This window comes from Leptopilina heterotoma, unplaced genomic scaffold (genome assembly GCF_015476425.1).
Source record: "Leptopilina heterotoma isolate Lh14 unplaced genomic scaffold, ASM1547642v1 Lhet_43, whole genome shotgun sequence".
Classification (NCBI taxonomy): domain Eukaryota; kingdom Metazoa; phylum Arthropoda; class Insecta; order Hymenoptera; family Figitidae; genus Leptopilina; species Leptopilina heterotoma.
This window is the reverse complement of record NW_025111081.1, coordinates 1,289,981-1,312,968: the sequence shown is the minus strand read 5'-3', so window position 1 is coordinate 1,312,968 and position 22,988 is coordinate 1,289,981. Positions and strand designations below refer to the sequence as shown.

General features: G+C 32.4%; 3 protein-coding genes across 4 annotated transcripts; all 3 read left to right on the top strand.

The window, feature by feature from the left end:
* Positions 1-314: 314 nt before the first annotated feature.
* Positions 315-6,378, top strand: LOC122506743. The gene is made up of 2 exons (XM_043619063.1): positions 315-518; positions 791-6,378. The coding sequence occupies exon 2, from the start codon at positions 901-903 to the stop codon at positions 5,020-5,022; it is 4,122 nt and encodes a 1,373-aa protein (XP_043474998.1). The 5' UTR covers positions 315-518; positions 791-900; the 3' UTR covers positions 5,023-6,378.
* Positions 6,379-8,994: 2,616 nt separating this feature from the next.
* On the top strand, positions 8,995-16,529 carry LOC122506744. The gene is made up of 2 exons (XM_043619064.1): positions 8,995-9,114; positions 11,144-16,529. Exon 2 carries the CDS (start codon positions 11,246-11,248, stop codon positions 15,365-15,367), a length of 4,122 nt encoding a protein of 1,373 aa, XP_043474999.1. The 5' UTR covers positions 8,995-9,114; positions 11,144-11,245; the 3' UTR covers positions 15,368-16,529.
* An 805-nt stretch (positions 16,530-17,334) lies between these two features.
* Positions 17,335-22,895, top strand: LOC122506628. 2 transcript variants are annotated; one of them, XM_043618930.1, is made up of 2 exons: positions 17,335-17,464; positions 20,406-22,895. In XM_043618930.1, exon 2 carries the CDS (start codon positions 20,442-20,444, stop codon positions 22,821-22,823), a length of 2,382 nt encoding a protein of 793 aa, XP_043474865.1. In that variant the 5' UTR covers positions 17,335-17,464; positions 20,406-20,441; the 3' UTR covers positions 22,824-22,895. The 2 variants fall into 2 exon arrangements, with proteins under 2 accessions (XP_043474865.1, XP_043474866.1); XM_043618931.1 differs by lacking the exon at positions 17,335-17,464 and adding an exon at positions 17,734-17,786.
* Positions 22,896-22,988: the final 93 nt, after the last annotated feature.

Below are 22,988 nucleotides of genomic sequence, written 5' to 3'. Positions count from 1 at the left end.
TTAAAAAATTAGACACCTGTTTGTAATAAATTACCTTAATTATTGACTTCTAATCTAGTTAAAAGCGGCGAAAGTAACTATATCATTAATATCGTCTCACTTTTTTCTGACGTATTATTTATTATATTCCTTAATTATTTCTTTCTCTCTATTAATTTTTCATTAATGCAAATAGAAAATCATTAAACCATAAAAATATCTTTGTTCAGGTGTTTCCTAGTGTATTTAACGCAAACATTCTCTATCTCTTTTTAGGCAAAAAGTTCAATAACTGTAATACACGTGTAATCGAAATAGTATTCTTCCAGAAAACTTATATATAATACTGCACAACTGATTAAACAAAAGGGAATTAAATACTTTCCCTTTCTGTAATCAGACGAAATACATCAGTCAAGGTTTATTCAAAATTTTCCTTGAAATAGTACAATTATCTCGACAGAGAAACAATTCATAGATAGGTTTAGTTTTAAGTAGGAACAGACAGTTGTGAAAGAAGATAATTTTATCTAAATACAGTAAGTATTGTAAATCAAATTTTTTTTAATTTTATCGTTGAGTTTAAAGTTTTATTATTCTAATACAAATACTTTCTAAAATACTTGACCTTAACCAGCGTTTCTTACTCAACTATAGTAATTAATCAGTTGATATATTTACTTTGACAAGTGGGAAACCCAAAAATGTTGGTCTCTGAATTGTCCTGAAAATCCTAAAGATGATGATATTTAAAAAACTATTTTATTAACCAAAAAATACTTCTACTCAGATATAAATATTTTATTTCCAGGTGTACTTTGATTCCGCATTGAAAAAGTCAGCAAAGAAGAGAACAAAAGTAAAAAATTATTCACAACATTTTCTTTAAAATTTGTCAATTACCAAGAGTATCAGATCGAAATGAACAATGAGACACTCCTCAGTCAGTCGGTGCCAAACTTTCAGTTTCTTTCTGTTTGTCACTACATAACGAGTTTTGGTATATTTTTCAACAATCAGGATTTAATTTCCCTAGAATATCAAAATCATTCTGTCTCTGTTCTAAACACTCTTTTTGATTATCTTCACAATTCGACGAATAAAGCTTTAACAAAACTTGAACTCCTTCAGAGAGTGTTAGCCGGAAGTGATCTGTACGGCGGGGGAGAAAATGAAACACTTGACATGAAATACGTGGATGACACATTTAAGTACATCATTAGTAATGCTCTCTTTTCCCAATATGGAAACATTCAAGGTTATTTAGCAAGAGTAATAAATCTAGCGGACAACGTAAACTATTCGGGACTAAAGAAGAACGTATTAGAAGATTTTTCAAAAAATAACAAAAGTCTAGATTACTGCTCATCTAGAAGTGAAAGCATTGAACTCACTCCGACAACACTTAACAATGTTTTTAATAATTATATTTGGTCCATCTTTCCCGAACCAGCGGAAAATATGGATATATTGGATGTTAATTACATATACGCAATGATTGGTTTAAAAATCGCCGAATCTATCCAAGTTGATGGTAATCTATCTTTCGATAAATATATTTTTCTATCCCAAGCTATTGAATTTCAAACAATGTATAACGAATCTTATAATTTGACATTGGAATTATTTAAGGCACCGGCTTTATTTTACTATGCCCATATCGAGAAGGCGATGTTTCGCCAAGCTGATGTATCAACTTTGATAAAGACTGAAAAATTTTGGTACGAGGCGTACAAGAAATTTTTTAGTTACATTAATCTTCTATTAAGTAATAGTTTAAGAATAGAAATGAAAAGAAGTCTTTATTCGAAATTACAAATTCAACTGCAACATTTATTAAGTCGAACCTTTATTGCTGCTGAAACACTGAGAATCTATTGTAACTACTCGAGTATAGCAGCAGTTTCAGAAATTTATATAGCTTTATACAAATTTTCCCGTTGGATATTAAAATTATTTTTACCAAAAGAATGCAGCGTTGATAGTCTTCCGGATTTAGAGGAACTGTACGATCAACAGTTTGATGAGGTACGAAAAACATTTAATGAGATTGAACAAAATTCGCTGGAGCAGGTATTGCTGGATGGTGATATGATAAAGAGGATGAATTTAAATTCGACTGTTACAAATGCTCATGTACCACACTATAAAATGCATTGTATGTACTGCCCACCGATGCCTAGAAAAAAGAATAGTGATATTTATTTACTATTTGCAATAATTGAAAACAAGAAAACTGATTTTTATGCTCTTCAACAGGAAAATAATACTTTGACATTACTTAAAAGTGATGGAAATGAACGCGAATTTGCAAAAGCAGTCGCTAATGATTCGTCTCTAAAAATGGAGATTCCAGTATTTTCGCAAATTTATAAACGAAATGGTGAAGATTATAAGATATTTGTTCACAAGATTGCTAATATTAAGACCGAACAGTTTGTACAGGGACTTAAGAAACATTACCGAGATCCTACAGACATGGAGTTAGTAATAGATTTTTTGAAATCATTAGTACCATTTTATACCTGTATTGAAAATATAAAATCCGGAAATCGAGGAGGAGCATCACTAAGTTGTACATTCGATGTTCTTAGTCTTCTTCCATTCGCTGGTGTTGGAGCAAAATATTTCTCCATTATGTGGAGTAGTATGATTGCTAAAATAGGACCCCAAGCTTTATCGAGTATATCTAAATCAGCATTCACCAAATTGATCATGTCTACCGGTTTAAACCAAATTTATACAACCCTAACAGAAGAAATTATAACCAAGCAACTTCTAAAAGACATCACAGTCGCCTCGCTAAGAACATTGGATCCAGGATTTGAACTGTCATACAATTTTTTTAGATTCTCCAGTCAAATAGTGGGAAACATGATCCGGACATTATCGTCAAGATTGAAAGGCATGGCAAGGATGAAGAATCTTCTACAATCTATTGAACCAGTAACTAACATTCTTGCTAGGAATGCAAAAATGCTAAAAGACTCTTCGGTCGTGATTCATCAGGAGAATAATTATAAGGTCGTTAGATATCTTTATCCCGGGGGTGTGAATTATTACGGACCTAAGTGCATAGCATCGTTTGGAAAAGTTGCTGAAATGAGAACCATCAAAGGGAATGCATTTCAAGTTCCCGTTGTTCCTGTAAAATCCATCGGTAATTCAATACATTATCAAGAATACGTTCCAGAGACGGGTACGATTTCTAAGGAAAAACTAGAAATTGGTAGGGACAATATACTCCGTAGAATTGGAAATTACATTGAAATGATTGCAGCGAAAGGAGGAGATATCAGCGTCATACGTAATTATCACGTCTATCATAATACAATCGAGTGGAAGAAGACACCTGAAGGAACCCAAAACCAAATTACCAATAATCCAACTGGTGATACTAACGCCCCTGTGGAAGTTGACCCAAATACTCCAGGAACTTCAAGAATTCGAGTACGCACTGATGACATATCAAGCCCATCAAAAAAAGGTCGAATTGAACACTCGACCAGTAGGAGTTTCATCTACCAAGAAGATATGAAACAAACAGTAAATTTGTTGACAAAATTTAAAGAGAATGGTTTAACCAACTTATTAGAAAATAACGAATTGTTATCCCTGCGAAAAATTGTCCACTCCATCGATTTTTATCAAACCGTCAATACTGTATTTAAGCCACCACAAGATTTATGGTTCACCAAAAAATTAACAAGACCATCTATTGTTGCTAATCTAAAAGATCAAAAAGGAAAAGACTTTTACTTTAATGACATTACCATAATTACGGACACAAATCCAGGTGAAATTATACTCAAGAAAAATCCAAAATTTACATTAGTAACCGAAGTTCGTTATCATATACAGTTTGATTCTCAATACGGACTTCTTGATCTGTCTGCATTTCATAGTAGTTTCAAAAATAAATATATTGTATCACCGGAAGTAGAATTTTTCGTCAAGGACGCAAAGTTTTATAATGGAAAAGAGATTTTGGTTTTGGTAATGCAACAGAAAGCGATGACAAAGGAAAGATGGTTACAAATAAAAGAATGGCATGATATTCTATTTGAGAAGAAGGTATCAATACCTAATGAGAGAAAAGAAATGATTGAGAATGCTGCAATGTTTGTAGCAGAAAATACACCTCTACACAGATTTTCTGAAATGGAGGAAGCTTTCAAAAATTTTATTCTAAATATCAATGGCGAAAATAATTTAGTTCCTACTTACGATAAATTGGCGAAAGAAATCTACGCGAGTAACACATTTCCAATTGAGTATATGAGATTTAAAATAGATAATAGCAATTTCGTTAATGATATTCTATTTCAAAAATCACTAGTGCAGATAAATGATATTGATATTGCACGGAATACAATTTCTACCGTATATAAAGGTATTTATAAACAGAAAGTTGAACCGGTGTTTGAAATTTATCACAATTCACCTAATATTAGAGAACTTATGCGATTTGAGGATTTTTATGTGATCTATTCGTTTACTTCCAGTACTTTATTATTAGATGCACTAGCACCGAATAGGTTAGCTATTGCATTACGTAGACTTGCTTTAAGACAGTGTAGTGAGCCATTACTCTCTACTCCAATTACAGTTTATGCCATTTCAACAGTTACTTCAAATGGATTTCAAGAATTAATAAGATTAAAAACTGGTGGTTTCATCCGTTTTCCAAAAATGGTTAGATTTTTATCGAAACAAGAAAATTTAGTGAATACTATTCAACATAATGAACCTTCAGATATAACAGTAATGTATCAATTGACAATGTCAAATAAGGCTGGAATAGCTGATTTAAGTTCTATTATAAGTGAAAAAAATGGACGTATGTATATATTGGAAGAAATGCAGTTTATAATTATTGAAAGGAGTAAAGAGATAATTGATGGAAAAGATGTTTTTGTAGTAAAACTTGAAGACGATAAATCATCAACAGAGAAACGAATGGTCCATACAGTAAACAAAATTAATCAAATATTTCTACATGGTTCTAAACTTCAAGTACATAATTTTAACAGTCGCCGATAGTAACATTTATTTAATTTTGTCATATTCTAAACTTCAAGTTAATAATATTAACAGTCATCGATAATAACATTTATTTCATTTTGTCATATTCTAAATAACTTAGAAAATTCTTTTAGATAAAGTTCGCTACCAGGACAAATAATAGTTTGTGTGTTTTACAAATTTTTAAAAGCAGTCTCCACAAATACGATGTATCAATATCAGGTAAAAAGATATTTAAATGTGTTACAATGCATGAAAGTAAATAATATAAAGTTTGGAAACTGCGTTACTGAACAACTGGTTACACAAAGTGGAATAAAATGGTATCTTATAATTAGAGTACTGACGCTTCTAGATAATATTATATGACACTTAAATTCATATAAAATAATTACCATTCTAAAAAAAAATTAGTAGACCAGGAGTTACCTTCTTAAAATATAAATTCCAGTCAACAAGAAGCAGCAGCCTTCAGTTGTTTCATTGATGTCCTTAATTTTATTTCAGTAGCTGTAGTAGTATCTACATTCAATAAATTAACGATAACCACCGATTTGGGTCTAATACAGAAACTGGTGTGGAAATTCTAACCAAACAACTTCTGATAGATATCAGTATCGCCTCTATACGAACATTGGATCCTGGTTTTAAACTATCATTTCAATTTCAAGATTTCCGAATGAAGTATTTAGAAAAATTTATCGCATGTTGTCCTCATAGTTTGGAAGTATTCCGAATGTTAAAAATCTCCTTCCTCCTATTGAATCTGCCGAACTGAGAACTATCGAAGGGAACAGATTTCAAGTTCCTGTTGTGTCCTTAAAATTAGGTAATTTAGTCTACTATAGGGAATTCAATCTGACAAGTAGAGAAATTTATAAGGAGAAACTCAAAATTAAAGCAGAAGGAAGAGATATCAATGTCTTACATAATTATAAAGTGTATCATAATACAATCACGTTGTATAACCAACCTATCAAAGGGGATTCAATTAAAAGGTTCATTCCCCTTATGGATCAAAGAAATTTAGTGATAGATTCGGAAACATAAAAGTCTATTAAAGGAAGAATGGTAAAAAATTAAAGATTGGGTTAAAATGTTACTTTGGAGACGGGAATTTTTACAGTCTGCAAGAGCTGCTAGTATCGAAAAGTGATCACTCTTTGCATCATCCAATACACCTTTGAAAAAATTCAAAGTTTTTACTTATGATACGTGGGCAAGTGGTACTAAAATTTTATGTCGACATGTGATAATTAGATTCTCTTTTCTTTAGGGTGTAAAAAAATAATTTTTTACCACCTGATGGATACGTGTGTATAATAATTTAAAACTTTCAAAATAATGAATAAACCTTGATGTAGAATCAAAAACACAAAAGAGGAATAAAATATTTTTTTTTAAACCATTTTTGTGGCATCAATAAATTATTTTATTACATTCTTTTTGATAAACGGAAAATTTCAAGATCGAGAAAAAGTACTTATTTGATAATTCTCTAGTTGCAAAGTGACAAGACCCGAGTTAGATCAACAAATATACGGTAAGCATTATTTTTCTTATTAATTGTAGAGAAATATGTCTAGTAATTAAGATTTTGTAAACAATTTTAAAAAATTTTCTATTCCCGACGATCATGTTTTAATTAGTTTAGATGCTGCGTTTTTGTTTTAAAAATGTTGGTTCTGAATATGTGCGAAATTCACTCATTAGACATTATAATTTCTGTAGCTGCAAAAAGTGGTTTAAAGTTGTTGTCTTGACCGTTACTTTTCTGCTTCCTACTGGCATTTCTAAAACTCCAACCAGGGCCTCCTGAACATCTGTTGGCCCTGTAAGGCAATCCATATAGCGGATCTCAAAAGTAGTCGGTCCACAATCAGCACCTTACCCAAATCACTAATTACCCTAGTCGCCTCATTGGTGAATGTCTACTTATCAGAAGAACCTCTAAGTTTTATTAAGTAGTCTCCTTTCTTGGTGGGTACAGATCCCACACAAATCGTAAGGCTTTTTTCTGGGTTCACCTTCTTACGGATCTTTCCCAGACCTGCTGCAAACGTCGAACATTCAGCCACCTAAAGGCTGCTCGCACAAGGATTGTGCCGGGTATATGTGTCCTATTCTATTTCATTATTCTGTCTTCTCCTATCTCATTAGAAACGTATTCGAGACACAGTACCGACAATCAATGTTAAAGCTGTCGCATCTAACTCTCCGATCTTGTCTTGATTCCTCTGACCACACCAATTGTTGGTATAATCTCTCATCTACTTTTTATTCTCCTTGATCTCTTGTATGAGCATTGTTATGCTTTTCAGTCCGTCCTTGATCGTCATATTGACGTTTTTCTGGACATCACAGGACTTCAGAATCTTGCTGACCTCTTCCTCCATTTTTTGAATGCAAGCTGCTTCCTCCTCCCGAAGCCTTTTAGCTTCTACATTGCAGCAAGCAATGTTATTAGCAGAAGCATTACTGACGACAGAAATGCAGCTGGCTTAACTCTTCACCTTGTCCACGATGATCTGTGGTACTTCCAACGCTTTGTTGTCTTCTGCATCCTTGGGACTTCGCCTTAGTGCTAACTACTTCACGATCGAAACCAGTGAAGGATTTAGCCGAAGTATTACCCCTCAGGTACTCTTCCATGTTTTTACAATCGCTCACACTTTATGTTTGTCCCGTATCGAGTTCTGCGGATTTTTGGTACCACTGAATACGACTTGGATTTCAGATTTCTAAAATTCAAATATTATATTCTTCTATATTATCTCAGTTTTGAAATTTTTTAAAGCTCAACGATAAACGACAATTTTAATATCAATTTTGGAATTTTTTGGGGTTTTAAAATAATTTCCAGTGCTTTTCCTCATGGAAAATCCTTGTCGATGTTAAAAAGAAAATTCTAATTTAAACTGAAATGTGTATGCCTTAATTTGATTAAACTGTATACAATTATCTTATAGATTTACAAAAAAAGGTTTAAATTCAATTTTTTCTGAAATTAGTTACATTTCTTAATAATATATTTAATTAATTATTAAAAGTAATGGATTTACAGAAAAATATTAGTTAAAACACTGAAAAAATTAAACTTTGGAGAAGTTACAAATGATAGCAGAATTTCAAATATTTTTAAAAGTAATAAAATTCTTCGCAGAAATTATTTCCATCAAACAGACATCTATAGGACAATAAATTTACTGAAGAATTTTAAGGAAAAGGGATTAATGGGTTATAGTCCAGTTCAGTTAACTAAAACATGGTTTTTTTAAATGGAATTTCTGGTTTATTGGTTTATTGGAGGGAGTAATTTTTTGCGTACTAACAAATTATCACTGCATCAACAATTTTTACTTTAACAATTTTGGATAAAGGCTATTTGTTTACTTATCCTTTCCTGCAAATTTTGCAAAAAAATTTTTTGATCTAGCTCAGATGGGCGGGGGAAGATAATTTTTTTATTTCAAAATATTCCTGAGGCTTTATCCCTCCAAAAAACTAGGTTTTTTTGCAAAAATTCAATTTGCCACAAATTGTGATTGATAGATTGGTATTTCATGAAGAGAACCCGACAAAAAAACTGATTTTCATCCAGTCAAAAATGTAGAAATTTAATTTTAAAAAACCATGTTTTTAGTTAATACAAGTGGAAAACAAATGTTACAAATTTATTATTCGAAAATTTAAAAAATATATATATTACCTAAAATATCACAGTTTGCAGAAAATCACCCATATACTTCAATTATTTCTTATTATCTATTAATTTTTCATTTATGCAAACAGAGAATCAATGAACCAAAAAAATGTTTTTGTTAACGTATTACCTAGTGTACTTGACGCAAACATACTCTTTTTTGAGTCAACATGTTCAATAACTGTATTACACGTGTAATCGTTAAAGCATTCTTCTAGAAAACTTATTTTAAATACTGCACAACTGATTAAACAGAACGGAATTAAATATTTTCTTATTATGTAATCAGACGAAATACATCAATCAAGGGTTATGGAATATTTTCTCGACGGATAAAAAATTGATAGATTGGTTACGTTTTCAGTAGGATCAAACAGCTGTGAAGGAAGACAATTTATCTAAATACGGTAAGTACTGTGAACCAAATGTTCTCGTTGAGTTTAAAATTTTATTACTTTAAGGGCATCCGGGAAAAAATAATGGTTTCGTGATCGACATGTCATTTAAAAAGAAAAGAATATTTTAAGTAGCGATTTTTTGGTAAATATAAAGAAACGCTTTGCGACTGGCGCTGCTCTCGGAATTTTTCAAAATTTTGATACATAATTATTAAAAAAATTGTTTAAGGGGTTACGCCACCCTGGACGCATGAAAATCGAATGATTTTTTAGGAATTTTTTGACAAAACTATTTGAGGTAGGACTTTTTTACAATTATTGATAATTTAATACATATCTTAAGCTCTATAAGTATTTAAAAAAATTGTTTTTAATTAAAAATGTCGGATATATAAGGATTGGCGTGTATCAGTTTTTCTGGAGCAATTTTTATACATGATTGGCATTTCAATTTTCTCTGAAACAAGTAAACAAATATTTTTCTTAAAAAATGATAAATTTTGAACAGAGTGACGAAGCCGTTTAAAAAATTTTTTTTTACGCCAATCGAAGCACTTCAAAAATTGACTTCATGTTTTGGGCTAAAAATACCGTATAAAAAATTAGATAAAATTTTTTTAAATTATTCAGTCGAAAAAATCCCACGTCACTCTGTGAAAAATCTATTTAGGAAGATGTATTTTAATTTTCAAGTCAATCGGTTGAATAGTTTTCGAGCTACTATCATGTACACCGCCTTGAAAAATGTGGTTTCGAGAAAATTGCAAAAGAAGAAAAAAATGTACATTAGTGGATTATAACTTGAACTTTTTCAACTTACTAATTAATCAGCAAATCCTGAGCCATAATACTCTTCTCCTAGAATAAAAAGAATGTCGTCCGATTCCATTTGTTGAGCTCTTTTTAATTTTCTGGCCTCCTTTGTCGTCTCCTGCGCTCTCAGGTTCCCGTGTAGAAATTTCGCTGGGGCCCTGATAAGGGCCGGATAAGGCCGACCTATTAGGGAATGAAACGCCGCGCCCGATGTGGCCCTGATCAGGAAATCCACATTTTCTTGTCGCCCCGATCTGGCCCTGATCGGGAGCGGCGTTTCATTCCTTACTATGGCCCTAGTAGGGCAATTTCTACACGGGTTGGCGATAGATACTCACCGTTGGTCAACTTCTTCGCACATTCGCTGTACATTTGATTCGATTTTTAAATTTAATACTTCTACTTTAATACTTTCTACCCGGGCACACAGTTTTCGACATTTTTATTTAATATTAAAATTTACGTATAAAACTCAACAATCTTTACTCTGTAGCTCGAAGCCAAAAAATGACAAGTTTCGTAAGGTGCAATATACCTTTAGAAACGAGATTCTATTACAGTGGAAGAAATACAATAAAAAGGACCCTTCGTAAATCATGAAAAGGCCCCCTAGACCATTCGAAAGTGGAAAGTCGTTAGGGAGGCGCCAAACGGCTTTCAGCAGTTCTCGGCGTGCTGACTTCTGATGAACATAACTTTCGTAATTATTGAGACATTGTCTTCAATTTTTTTAAAATTTCAAGGTGGCGTAACCCCTTAAACATACAGAAAAAGAGTTTTTTAACAGTTTAGTATTCAAGTCTCATTTTGAGAGGATAAAATATTTTGGGTTCATATTCGCAGCTACTTGCAAATTTCCAAAATATTCTTTATGAGCACGAAATCCCATAATTATACTAATAAATCAGAACTAGATATCTCTAATTATTTAGGAGTGAGACGACACACAGAAAAACACTTTTTAAGGGCGAATTTTCCCGAATGCCTTTAATAAAAATTGCTTTTAAAATACATGAGCCTAACCTGCGATTTCTACTCAACTATAGAAAATTAATCACTTAATACATTTACTTTGACTTGTGGCTAACTCAGAAATATTCGTCTCTGAATTATCCTTTCTAGTATCACTCAGGTTTTCTAAAAATAAAGACAGAATATGATATTCTAAAAACTATTTAACTAAACTAAAAATAATTTTACATAGATATTAATTTTTAATTTCCAGGTGGACTTTGATCACACATTCCAAAAGTCAGCAAAGAAGAGAACAAAAATAAAAAATCACATTTTGTTTAAATTTCGAAATTACTAAGAGTATCATATCGAAATGAACAATGAAACACTCCTCAGTCAGTCGGTACAAAACTTTCAGTTTCTTTCTGTTTGTCACTACATAACGAGTTTTGGTATATTTTTCAACAATCAGGATTTAATTCCCCTGGAATATCAAAATCATTCTGTCTCTGTTCTAAACACTCTTTTTGATTATCTTTACAATTCGACGAATGAAGCTTCAACAAAACTTGAACTTCTTCAGAAAGTGTTAGCAGGAAGTGATCTGTACGGTGGGGGAGAAAATGAAACACTTGACATGATATACGTGGATGATACATTCCAGTACATCATTAGTAATGCTCTATTTTCCCATTATGGAAACATTCACGGTTATTTGGCAGGGGTAATAAATCGAGCGGACAACGTAAAATATTCGGTACTAAAGAAGAACGTGTTCCAAGATTTTTTGAAAAATTATAGAAGTTTAGATTACTGCTCATCTAGAAGAGAAAGTATTGAACTCACGTCGACAACAGTTCGCAATGTTTTTAATAATTATATTTGGTCCATCTTTCCCGAACCACCGGAAGATATGGATATATTGGATGTTAATTACATATACGCAATAATTGGTTTAAAAATCGCCGAATCTATCCAAGCTGCTGGTAATCTATCTTTCGACAATTATATTCTCCTATCCCAAGCTATTGAACTTCAAACCATGGATAACGAATCATATCAATTGACATTAGAATTATTTAAGGCACCCGCTTTATTTTACTACGCCCATATTGAGAGGACAATATTTCGTCATGCTGAAGTATCAACTTTGATAAAGAGTAAAAAATTTTGGTACGAGGCGTACAATATATTATTTCGTTACATTAATCTTCTGGTGAGTAGTAGTTTAAGAGTAGAAATAAAGAGAAGTCTTTATTCGAAATTACAAATTCAACTTCAACATTTAATGAGTCAAACCTTTATTGCTGCTGAAATACTGAGAATCTTCTGTCATTACTCGAGTATAGCAGCAGTTTCAGAAATTTATGTATCTTTATACAAATTTTCCCGTTGGATATTAAAAATATTTTTACCAAAAGAATGCAGCGTTGATAGTCTTCCAGATTTGGAAGAATTGTACGATCAACAGTTTGATGAGGTACGAAAAACATTTAATGAGATTGAACAAAATTCTCTAAAGCAGGTATTGGTGGATGGTGATATAATAAAGAGGATGAATTTAAATTCGACTGTTATAAATGCTAAGGTACCACACTATGATATGTATTGTATGTACTGCCCTCCGATGCCTAGAAAAACGAATAGTGACATTTATTTAATATTCGCAATAATTGAAAATAAGAAAACTGACTTTTATGCTCTACGACAGGAAAATAACACTTTGACTTTACTTAGAAGTGACGGAAATAAACGCGAATTTTCTAAAGCAGTCGCTAATGATTCTTCCCTAGAAATGGAGATTCCAGTAATTTCGGAAATTTATAAACGAAATGGTGAAGATTATAAGATATTTGTTCAAAAGATTGCTGATATTAAGACCGAACAGTTTATACAGGGTCTCAAAAAACATTACAGAGATCCTACAGACATGGAGTTAGTAATAGATTTTCTGAAATCATTAGTGCCATTTTATACCTGTATTCAAAATATAAAATCTGGAAATCAAGGAGCAGCAGCGATAAGTTGCACCTTCGATGTTCTTAGTCTCTTTCCATTCGCTGGAGTTGGAGCAAAATATTTCTCCGTTATGTGGAGTAGTATGATTGCTAAAATAGGACCCCAAGCTTTATCCAGTATATCAAAATCAGTATTCACCAAATTGATCATGTCAACTGGTTTAAATCAAATTTTTACAACCCTAACAAAAGAAATGTTAACCAAGCAACTTCTAAAAGACATCACAGTCGCCTCGCTAAGAACATTGGATCCTGGTTTTGAACTGTCATACAATTTTTTTAAATTTTCTAGTCAAATAGTGGGAAACATGATCCGGACATTATCGTCAAGATTGAAAGGCATGGCGAGAATAAAGAAACTTCTCCAATCTATTGAACCAGTAACTAACGTTCTTGCCAGGAATGCAAGAATGCTAAAAGACTCTTTTGTGGTTATCAATCAGGAAAATAATTATAACGTCGTTAGATACCTCTATCATGGGGGTTCGAATTATTATGGACCTAAGTGCGTAGCATCGTTTGGAAAAGTTGCCGAAATGAGAACTATCGAAGGGAATGAATTTCAAGTTCCCGTTGTGCCTGTAAAATCCACCGATAATTCTGTCCACTATCAAGAATACTTTACAGAAACAGGTATAATTTCTAAAGAGAAATTAGAAATTGGTAGGGACGACATACTTCGTAGAATTAAAGATACCATCGAAATGATTGCAGTGGAAGGAGGAGATATAAGATTCATACGTAATTATCACGTCTATCATAATACAATTGAGTGGCAGAAGACCCCTGAAGGGACCCAAACCCGGATTAGCAATAATCCAACTCTTGAAAGAATCACCCCTGTGGAAGTTGACTTAAATACTCCAGGAACTTCAAGAATTCAAGTACGCACTGATGACATATCTAGCCCATCAAAAAAGGCTCGAATTCAACAATCGACCAGCAGGAGTTTCATCCACCAAGAAGATATGAAACAAACAGTAAATTTGTTGACAAAATTTAAAGAGAATGGTTTAACCAACTTATTAGAAAATAAAGAATTGTTATCCCTGCGAAAAGTTGTTCACTCCATGGATTTTTATCAAACCATCAATACTGTATTTAAGCCACCACAAGATTTATGGTTTACTAAAAAATTAACAAGACAATCTATTGTTGCTAATCTAAAGGATCAAAAAGGAAAAGACTTTTACTTTAATGATATCACCATAATTACGGACACTAAACCAATTGAAATTATACTTAAGAAAAATCCTAGATTTACATTAGAAACCGAAGTTCGTTATCGTATAAAGTTTGATTCTCAATACGGACTTCTTGATCTGTCTGCATTTCATAGTAGTTTCAAAAATCAATATATTGTATCACCGGAAGTCGATTTTTTTGTCACAGACACAAAGTTTTATAATGGAAAAGAAATTTTGGTTTTGGAAATGCAACAGAAAGCGATGACAAAGAAAAGATGGTTAGAAATAAAGGAACGGAATCATATTCTATTTGAGAAGAAGGTATCAATACCTAATAAAAGAAAAGAAATGATTGAGAGTGCTGCAATGTTTGTGGCAGAAAATACACCCCTACACAGATTGTCTGAAATGGAGCAAGCTTTCAAAAATTGTATTCTAAATATCAATGGTGAGAATAATTTAGTTCCTACCTATGATAAAGTTGCAAGGGAAATCTACGCGAGTAATTCACTTCCAGAGCAGTATATGATATTTAAAATAGATAATAGCAATTTGGTTGATGATGTTCTATTTGAAAAATCGCTCGTCCAGATGAATGATATTGATAATGCCCTGAATACAATTTTTACCATTTATAATGGTATTTTTAAACAGAAAGTTGAACCGGTTTTCGAAATTTATCACAATTCACCTAACATTAGGGAACTTTTGCGATTTGAGGATTTTTATGTGATCTATTCGTTTACTTCCAGTACTTTATTATTAGATGCACTATCACCAAGTAGATTAGCTATTGCATTACGTAGACTTGCCTTACGACAGTGTAGTGAGCCATTACTCTCTTCTCCAATTACGATTTATGCCATTTCAACAGTTACTTTAGAGAGATTTCAAGAATTAATAAGATTAAAAACTGGTAGTTTCATGCGTTTTAAAAACATGGTTAGATTTTTATCGAAAAAAGAAAATTTGGTTAATACTATTGAGCTCAGTGAACCTTCAGAGATTATAGTAATGTATCAGTTGACAGTATCAAATAAGGCTGGAATAGCTGATTTAAGTTCTATTCTAAGTGAAAAAAATGGACGTATGTATATATTGGAAGAAATGAAGTTTGTAATTATTGAAAGAAATAAGGAGATAATTGATGGAAGGGATGTCTTTGTAATAAAAATTGAAGACGATAAATTATCATCAGAAACACGAATGATCCGTACAGTAAACAGAATTAATAAAATATTTCTACATGGTTCTAAACTTCAAGTTAGTAATATTAACAGTCGCCGATAATAACATGTATTTTATTTTGTCATATTCTGATTAACATGAAAAATTCCATCAGATAAAGTTCGCTACCAGGATATTTGAAAAACAGTCTCTACATATACAGTGTGTCAATATCAAGTAAAAATAAATTCCAGTAGTTGTAGTAGTAGCAGAATATTCCTCCATTGTGTGGAGTTGTTTCATTGCTAAAATAGGATTCCAAACTTTAGGGAGTCTTTCAAAATCTACACTCTATAGATTAACGATAGCTACCGATTTGAATCTAATACAGAAAATGGTGTTTAAAACCCTAACAAAAAAAATTCTGAACAAACAGCTTCTGATAGATATCAGTATCGCCTCCATACGAACATTGGATCCTGGTTTTGAACTATCATTTTAATTTTAAGATTCTCGAATCAAGTATTTAGAAAAATTTATCGGATGTTGTCCTCAAAGTTTTGATGTATTACGAATGTTCAAAACCTCCTTCCTCCTGTTGAATCTGCAATGAGGATGATAAATCTAATTACGGAATTGTTACCTGATGAAACTGGACTGATTCCAGCGGTTATTCAACGTCATAATAATTATAACGGCTTTAGATGTTGTCCAGACCACTTCGGATATCCATTAGATATCTATAAGATATCCAAATTTCCGCAAGGTGTGATAATTAAAATTTATTTTATTGACATCCGAGGCATATTTCATTGGTATTTCAGGGATATGTTATAAATATTACAGAGATATCTTATGGATATCACAGGGTATAACTTAGGAATATCATATAAAAATCCCAAAGATAATTTATGAATATTTACAAAGGAACATTATGATCGCCATAATAAACTGCAGAATATTAATTTTAACGAGCAACAATTCGTGCGGCTTACTGGTTGCTTTATTTTTTAATTAAAATTCACAATTTTATAAAAAGAATAGAATTTAAAAATCTTTAATTTAAATTATTTTTCATAAAAATAAAATATGAATTGGAATATAGTTTTAATACTATTATAACTATAGTAACCATATATTCTAGGATAGGGAATTCAGGGAAAAGTCAGGGATTTTGTTGGAAAGTACTAGAAAAATTAAATTTTTGGAATTCATGAGAAAATTGTGAATTTTACTATCTTTTTTCTTTGACACATAAGCAGTGAAATTACAGCGAATTCTAACACAGAACGTTTTAATTTTTTTAATTTTGACAATTATGTTCTTTTCGAATAATTTAATTCTTGAAGAACTATCGCAAAATTACCTATTATTTTGAAAAAATTTCATCAATAATTTTACTTCAATATTTTAAAATTAATTAAATTTTACAAGACTTAAGTTTACAATATTTATAAACAGATGAATTGCGAAAGGTTTTAATTTAATTCAAATTCTTTTCAAATTAGTTAAATTTTTTTAATATACATTTAATTATTAAAAATAATGGATTTAAATTAAATAAAAATATATATTATGAAAAATATATCCTTTAATGAGTCAAAAAATAAATAATTATATATCAGACTTTACTAATCTTTTCATTCTCTTATTTCTCTCTTGTTATTCTTGCTTCTAATATAGTTGATACTTACTAAGCATAATCGCAAAAAACAATAATAAAAATCCTAATCAATTTAAAGAAAAAGTGTAAAAGAAGAAAACGCGATGCGTCAATAGTCCCTAAAATAATATTTTAATTATATACAAAAGCAATAAATAAATATGTCAAATTCAGAAACAAAACAAAATCATACATGTACATTTTCAGATGTGGACAGAGATCCAGATGAAAAATTAGAGATTATTATAAGTAATAACAATTTTTATTTTAATAAATACTATTAATAATAAAATAAATAAAATTTAATCAGTCATTTATTTTCTACAAATACTACTTTATTTTAATTTTCCTAATATTATATTTGAAATTGAATATTAATGTAGAATCAAAAACACGAAAAAAGAATAAAATATTTTTTCAAAAACAATTTTTATGCCGTCAATAAATTACTTTATTACATTCCTTTTGATAAACGGAAAATTTCAAGATCGAGAAAAAGTATTTATTTGATAATTCTCTAGTTCCAAGGTGATACGAGTTAAACCAACAAACATATGGTAAGCATTCTTTTTCTTATTAATTGTAGAGAAATATGCGTAGTAGTTATGATTTTGTAAACAATTTCAAACAATTTGCAACAAATGTTGATTCTCAACATGTGTGTAACTCTCTCATTAGATATTATTCAATAATTTCTCAAAGTTTAAACATTTACTTACACAATTTACTCGATTCTTGCTAGTTCCATTTTGACAATATATGTTTTAAATTCAATAATAAATATTATAAACAAACATATGGTACCCTTCTTTTTGCATAGGGAACTTTAGGAAATCTGCATACAGATACCTTGGACTCCGCACTCCAAGGTTATGTGGGGTTAGTAGAATAAAAAAGATAATATTTTTTTTTTATTGTTTATACTCCTGCCCTATTGGCCTTACGCACTTCGACAAGAGTCCCCGAGAAATACTTTTTTGGATTAAGCATAACCATTCTACTTAGAAATTTTTCTATATATTAACCTAATTTGCGTCTACAGCCGACTTTATTAGGAGTACTCGCATTACGCCTGGACCACCCGTCAATGGGTTTTCTCGCCAGAGAAGAGGGAAACTGTAGAAAACCTCTCTGAGTACAACCGGTTTATCGACAATCGAGTTCTAATGGTGTGTACCGGACAATAATCGACGGTGCACATCATTATACCTCGACGTCAAACCTCCCGCTCAGATTGTCTCACGTGCCGAAAAAATACCAAGCCAAGTGGGCGCGAACCTAGGGTACTTATACCCTTGGTCCTTAAACGACCACCAACGCCAGGCATCTATCCGACTGAGCCAATCTGTCGGTAAAAAGATAATATAAAATAATAAAATAAATAAACTGACGACCTACTGCCAGCCCCGAACCACTAAAACCCTTAACCCTTCTTTTGAAGCCCTTTATCCACCCTCGGAACTGTCGAAAGAGGGCGGCGCTCCAACTCTGTCGCTACTGCGGCCTTGTTCCTTTCCTGCGGTTCTCCTGCGTCAATAGTTAAAATTTAAAACCATTGCAATGTTAAATAATGGAGGGACGAATGTTAAAAACTGTAAAAAGTTAAAATTGTAAACAGACATAAAAACAGAAATTAAACAATTAAACATATATATAGATCAAAAGGTAAAATTGTAAAAGGACAAGTTAAATAAAAACACAAATAAACAAACAAATATATTAAAATGAGAAGAATAAAAATGTAAAAGGACAGTAAAAACCCAAAAAAGTAATTTAAATAAATAAAAAAAATTATTCAAAGTTATTCGCTCCTTTTAGTAATTATTATTTCCTTTTGGTCCTTGCGAGAGTCTTCTTCGCTTCCTCAAGGGCCGTCCTGAAGACTCTGCATCCTCCGCTGCCTGCAATATGGGTGGTTGACACCTTATTCCCAAACTTTTCAGTGCACAAAAAGCAGCTTGGGCCTCTTTTACAGTTTGCGAACTTATGATCGACTTCTTCGCACTTGAAGCACGCAGTCGATCTGTCCGCCGCCTTACATTCTTTTCCTATGTGGCCATAGTATAAGGCATCTATGACACCTAGTGACCATTACTCTTTTCCTAATGGGCACGACATAAAGCCAATCTTTATGCGTCCTACTTCTTGCAGCCTTTTCGCTTTCTCTGGGTCGGTGACTCTGGGTCGAGATTCATCCCTCGACGATTTGGTCCAAGGACCGTCACCTTCCTGCTTTCTGGCTTTTTCAGGACATTTTCCAACACTTGTTGGACTTCTTCTACTTAGGTAAGGCAATCCAAGTCGCGGATCTCCAGCGTTACCCATCGATCCACAGACTGCACCTTACCCATGCCTTCCACCACTTTGGAAACCTCCGCGGTGAAGGCCTCTTTATTGGAGTCGCCTCTGATTTTAATCAGGAGGTCTCCCCTTTTTGTAGACTTTGCAACTACGACCTTTGTGTAGCTAACGTCCGGATCAACCTCCTTACGAAGCTTACCCAAAACGTCGGCAAACGTCCGACCTTGAGCCACTCAGATGACCATTGTCGATCCCCTCGCTGTCTTTTGCTCCACTTTTTTGACATTCTGGCTTCAGTTTATCCTCCGCACTCTTGTCCACATTCTTTGGAGGTGCTTCCTCCTTTTTCTTTTTCGTAGTTGCATCTTGAGTCCCCTCTGGACTGCCGGAACTACGTCTTCTCTTCGGCACGCCTTAACTGTCGTTTGTAGCGACGCTCTCGCCTTTCCTTTCTGTCCTCACGGTTACCTTCTGCCATGCCGATAGTACATCCTAGGTACATATCTGCTTCGTCAGCTTCTGCGTGCTTCGTCTTTGCTTCTTCCAGCAGGACATGAAGAACTTTAACTCCGTCCTTAACTGTCCTATTTACATTCTTCCTGATGTTACAAGAGTTACTAATTCTTGTGACCTCCAGTTGTATCCATTCAAGACACAATGCTTCTTCCTTCCTTAATCGAAGGCTGTCCTCGCGATTCTCTCTAATTGCCTCGTCATCCTCTTCCGAGTGTACGGGGCTGAATGCGGACCTCCCGCATTCACTCTGTAGACGCGACACTCTGTAGGCTATTTTTACTTCCTCTTCTTGTTCTGTCCACGATGATTTGTGGATCCAACCTCTCCACAATGATTTGTGGAACCTTCAGTGCGGCGTTGCCCTCCTGCATTCACGGGCCACCGGCCATTGTCCCTACGCTGAGGGATTTAACCGAAGTATTACCCTGCAGGTATTCCTGTTTTTTCTGTAATTTACAAAAAAAATTTTTTAATATGATAAATTTTACCACCTAACGGATACGTGAGGAAGATAATCAATATAATTGTTTTGAAATACTAAATACATGTGTAAGAAATCATAATTATACAATTTTCTTTAGAAACTATTTCAGTAACGATAATAAATTATTTTATTACACTTTTTTTGATAAACGGAAAATTTAATAATGCCTACACAAAAATATTTTGCTAAATTTTTAGTTGCTTGGTGAAAATAATTGAAATCAACAAGAGAAAATGGAAAACGCAACATTCTCTATTGAACATTCAACTAACTTTCGATTTTTTTCCGTTTGTCAATACATTACAAGCTTTGGAATATTTTTTTACAATCAGAGTCTAATTCCTCTGGAATATCGAAATCATTCCGTCTCTGTTCTAAACACTCTCTTTGATTATCTCCACAATGCGGAAAATGAATCTTTATCAAAACTTGAACTTCTTCAAAGAGTGTTGGCTGGAAGTGATCTGTACGGTGGGGGAGAAAATGAAACACTTGACATGAAATATGTAAACGAATCTTACCATTACATCATTAGTAGTGCTCTATTCTTTGACGATAAATACATTAATGGATATTTGGCACAGATGTTCAGTACAGCAGATAATCTAACTTATATTGCATTTAAAAACTTCGTTTATCAACATTTTTCTGAACAGTTTTTGCCCAAAGATTTTTGTTCGTCAAGAAAGGAAAAAATAAATTTAACATCCTTGATAATTAAAAAAGTTTTTAATGAAAATATTTGGTCAATGTTTCCCGAACCGGAGGGAAACCCTGAAATAATGGATATTAATTACATATACGCAATTATTGGTTTAAAAATCGCCCGTTCTGTTCAAGCTGATCCTGTGAATTTATCATTTGAAAGTTATTATCATTTGGGGCAAGAAATTAAATTTGGAAAGTTTGAAATGGAAATATTTCAAGATGTTTTGGAATTATTTAAGACACCAGCTTTATTTTATTATGCCTCTAAACAGAAAGATCAATTTCGTAAAGACTTTAAAGCAAGTACGTCTAGGGGAGATCAATCTTTGTCGAAGGCATATAAAATGTTTTTTATATTCTTCTACTTGGACTATGGGTACGACTATGACCAAGTAAATATAGAGTTTCTCACTGGTTTGGAATTAATGTCCGACATCTTTCAGATAAAAGAACGAACATTAATTGCTACCGAATTACTTAAAGATGTTTGTGAATATTCAAGTAATCATGAAGTTCCTTCAGTTTTTGTGTCAATTTATAAAACTTCTCAATGGTTACTGAAATATATTCTACCGAAGCGTTGTCAAAAAATCGATCTTCCTAATTTAGAAACTATCTTTAATTCTCAATTTGATAACATTAAAAAGTTAAGTAACGAACTCCTAAAGATGAATCTTAGAAAGGTATTTAAAAATGAAAAATTGATCGTTGATAAGATTAATTTAAATTCCACTGTTAAGTTTGCTAATGCTGTGCCTAAATGGACCAACTGTTCTTCCTGCGTACCAATAGAAAATAAAATAAATGAAGACATTCTGATTATTTTCGCCGTTATAATGAACAATCAGACAGATTTTTATGCCCTTAATATGATTGATGGTTCGATTTTACTTTTAAATAGAGAAAATAAAGAAAAATTTTCTAGAGAAATAGCTAACGATACCTTCTCAGAAATAAAACTTCAAACATTTGGAGAATTTCTTAAGAAACATGATGAAGATTTTAATGTTTTTATTCAAAGATTAGCAAATGTGGCAACAGAACATAAAATAAATAAATTTATGTCAGTTGCCAGGAATCCAACAATGATTGAGGAAAAAGTAGAATTCTTAAAATCATTACTGCCACTTTATACTTGTATGGAAAGTAAAAAATCCGGAAACAAAGGAAGAATATTATTGAGTTGTGGTCTAGATGCTCTTAGTCTTCTACGCATAAAAGTTAAAGATAAATACTTAAATATTACATGGAATAGTTTAATTGCTTACGCAGTTAAACAAATTTCGTCCGTGTTTAAAAAATTAGAATCACTAAATAGAAATGAGAAAAACAATACATTTACTATTAAGGGTAGTAAAATTTCAGAAAAAGAGAAAAAATTTGCTTTAACTAGAAATTTCGCATTACCTCTTCTAAAAGAATTATTGCTACATCCACCGCAAGTGTTGATTTTTGGTTCTGAACTGTCTTTCGATGTTTTTGGATCCACTAATCGTCAACTTCGAAAAATGATACTTGACCCATCAACGGATTTAAGAAATCTTTCGGAATTTAAAAATTTTCTATCATTAGTGGAATTCGGATCAAGTATTATCATCAACAATACAAAATTGCTGCCCGATAATACTGGACTTATACCTAAAGTTCTTGAAAACGGAAAGAATTATAAAATCGTCAGATACTTTTATCCCGGTGGATCTCACCATTTTGGACCAAAGTGCATACTGTCATATGGAAAATTTGCAGAAATTAGAAGAACTAATTCAAGGGCCAAACCTATTGCATTCGTGCAAATAAAATCTAAAGGTCGATTAAGGTTGTACTCTGCATACAATTGGACCAGTGGTACAATTGGAGACAGCAAATTCCGTCTAAACAGAAAAGGTTATCTCAAATTGATTCTTTGAAGTTACAATTTTCAAGAAATTATATAACACTTGTATTGGCATTGTGATGAGAAAATAAAAACTTATAAAATATAAAAAATTTGTTCGATTTGTACGTTTTTTATTAATACTAGAACCAAAACTAGATTGGTCTATCAAAATGTTGTCAGTTCGTGACGTATGAGT

Bases quoted from the DNA above. Each gene is read 5' to 3' on its own strand.
- LOC122506744 (XM_043619064.1), top strand. From the start codon at position 11,246: ATGAACAATGAAACACTCCTCAGTCAGTCGGTACAAAACTTTCAGTTT.
- LOC122506743 (XM_043619063.1), top strand. From the start codon at position 901: ATGAACAATGAGACACTCCTCAGTCAGTCGGTGCCAAACTTTCAGTTT.
- LOC122506628 (XM_043618930.1), top strand. From the start codon at position 20,442: ATGGAAAACGCAACATTCTCTATTGAACATTCAACTAACTTTCGATTT.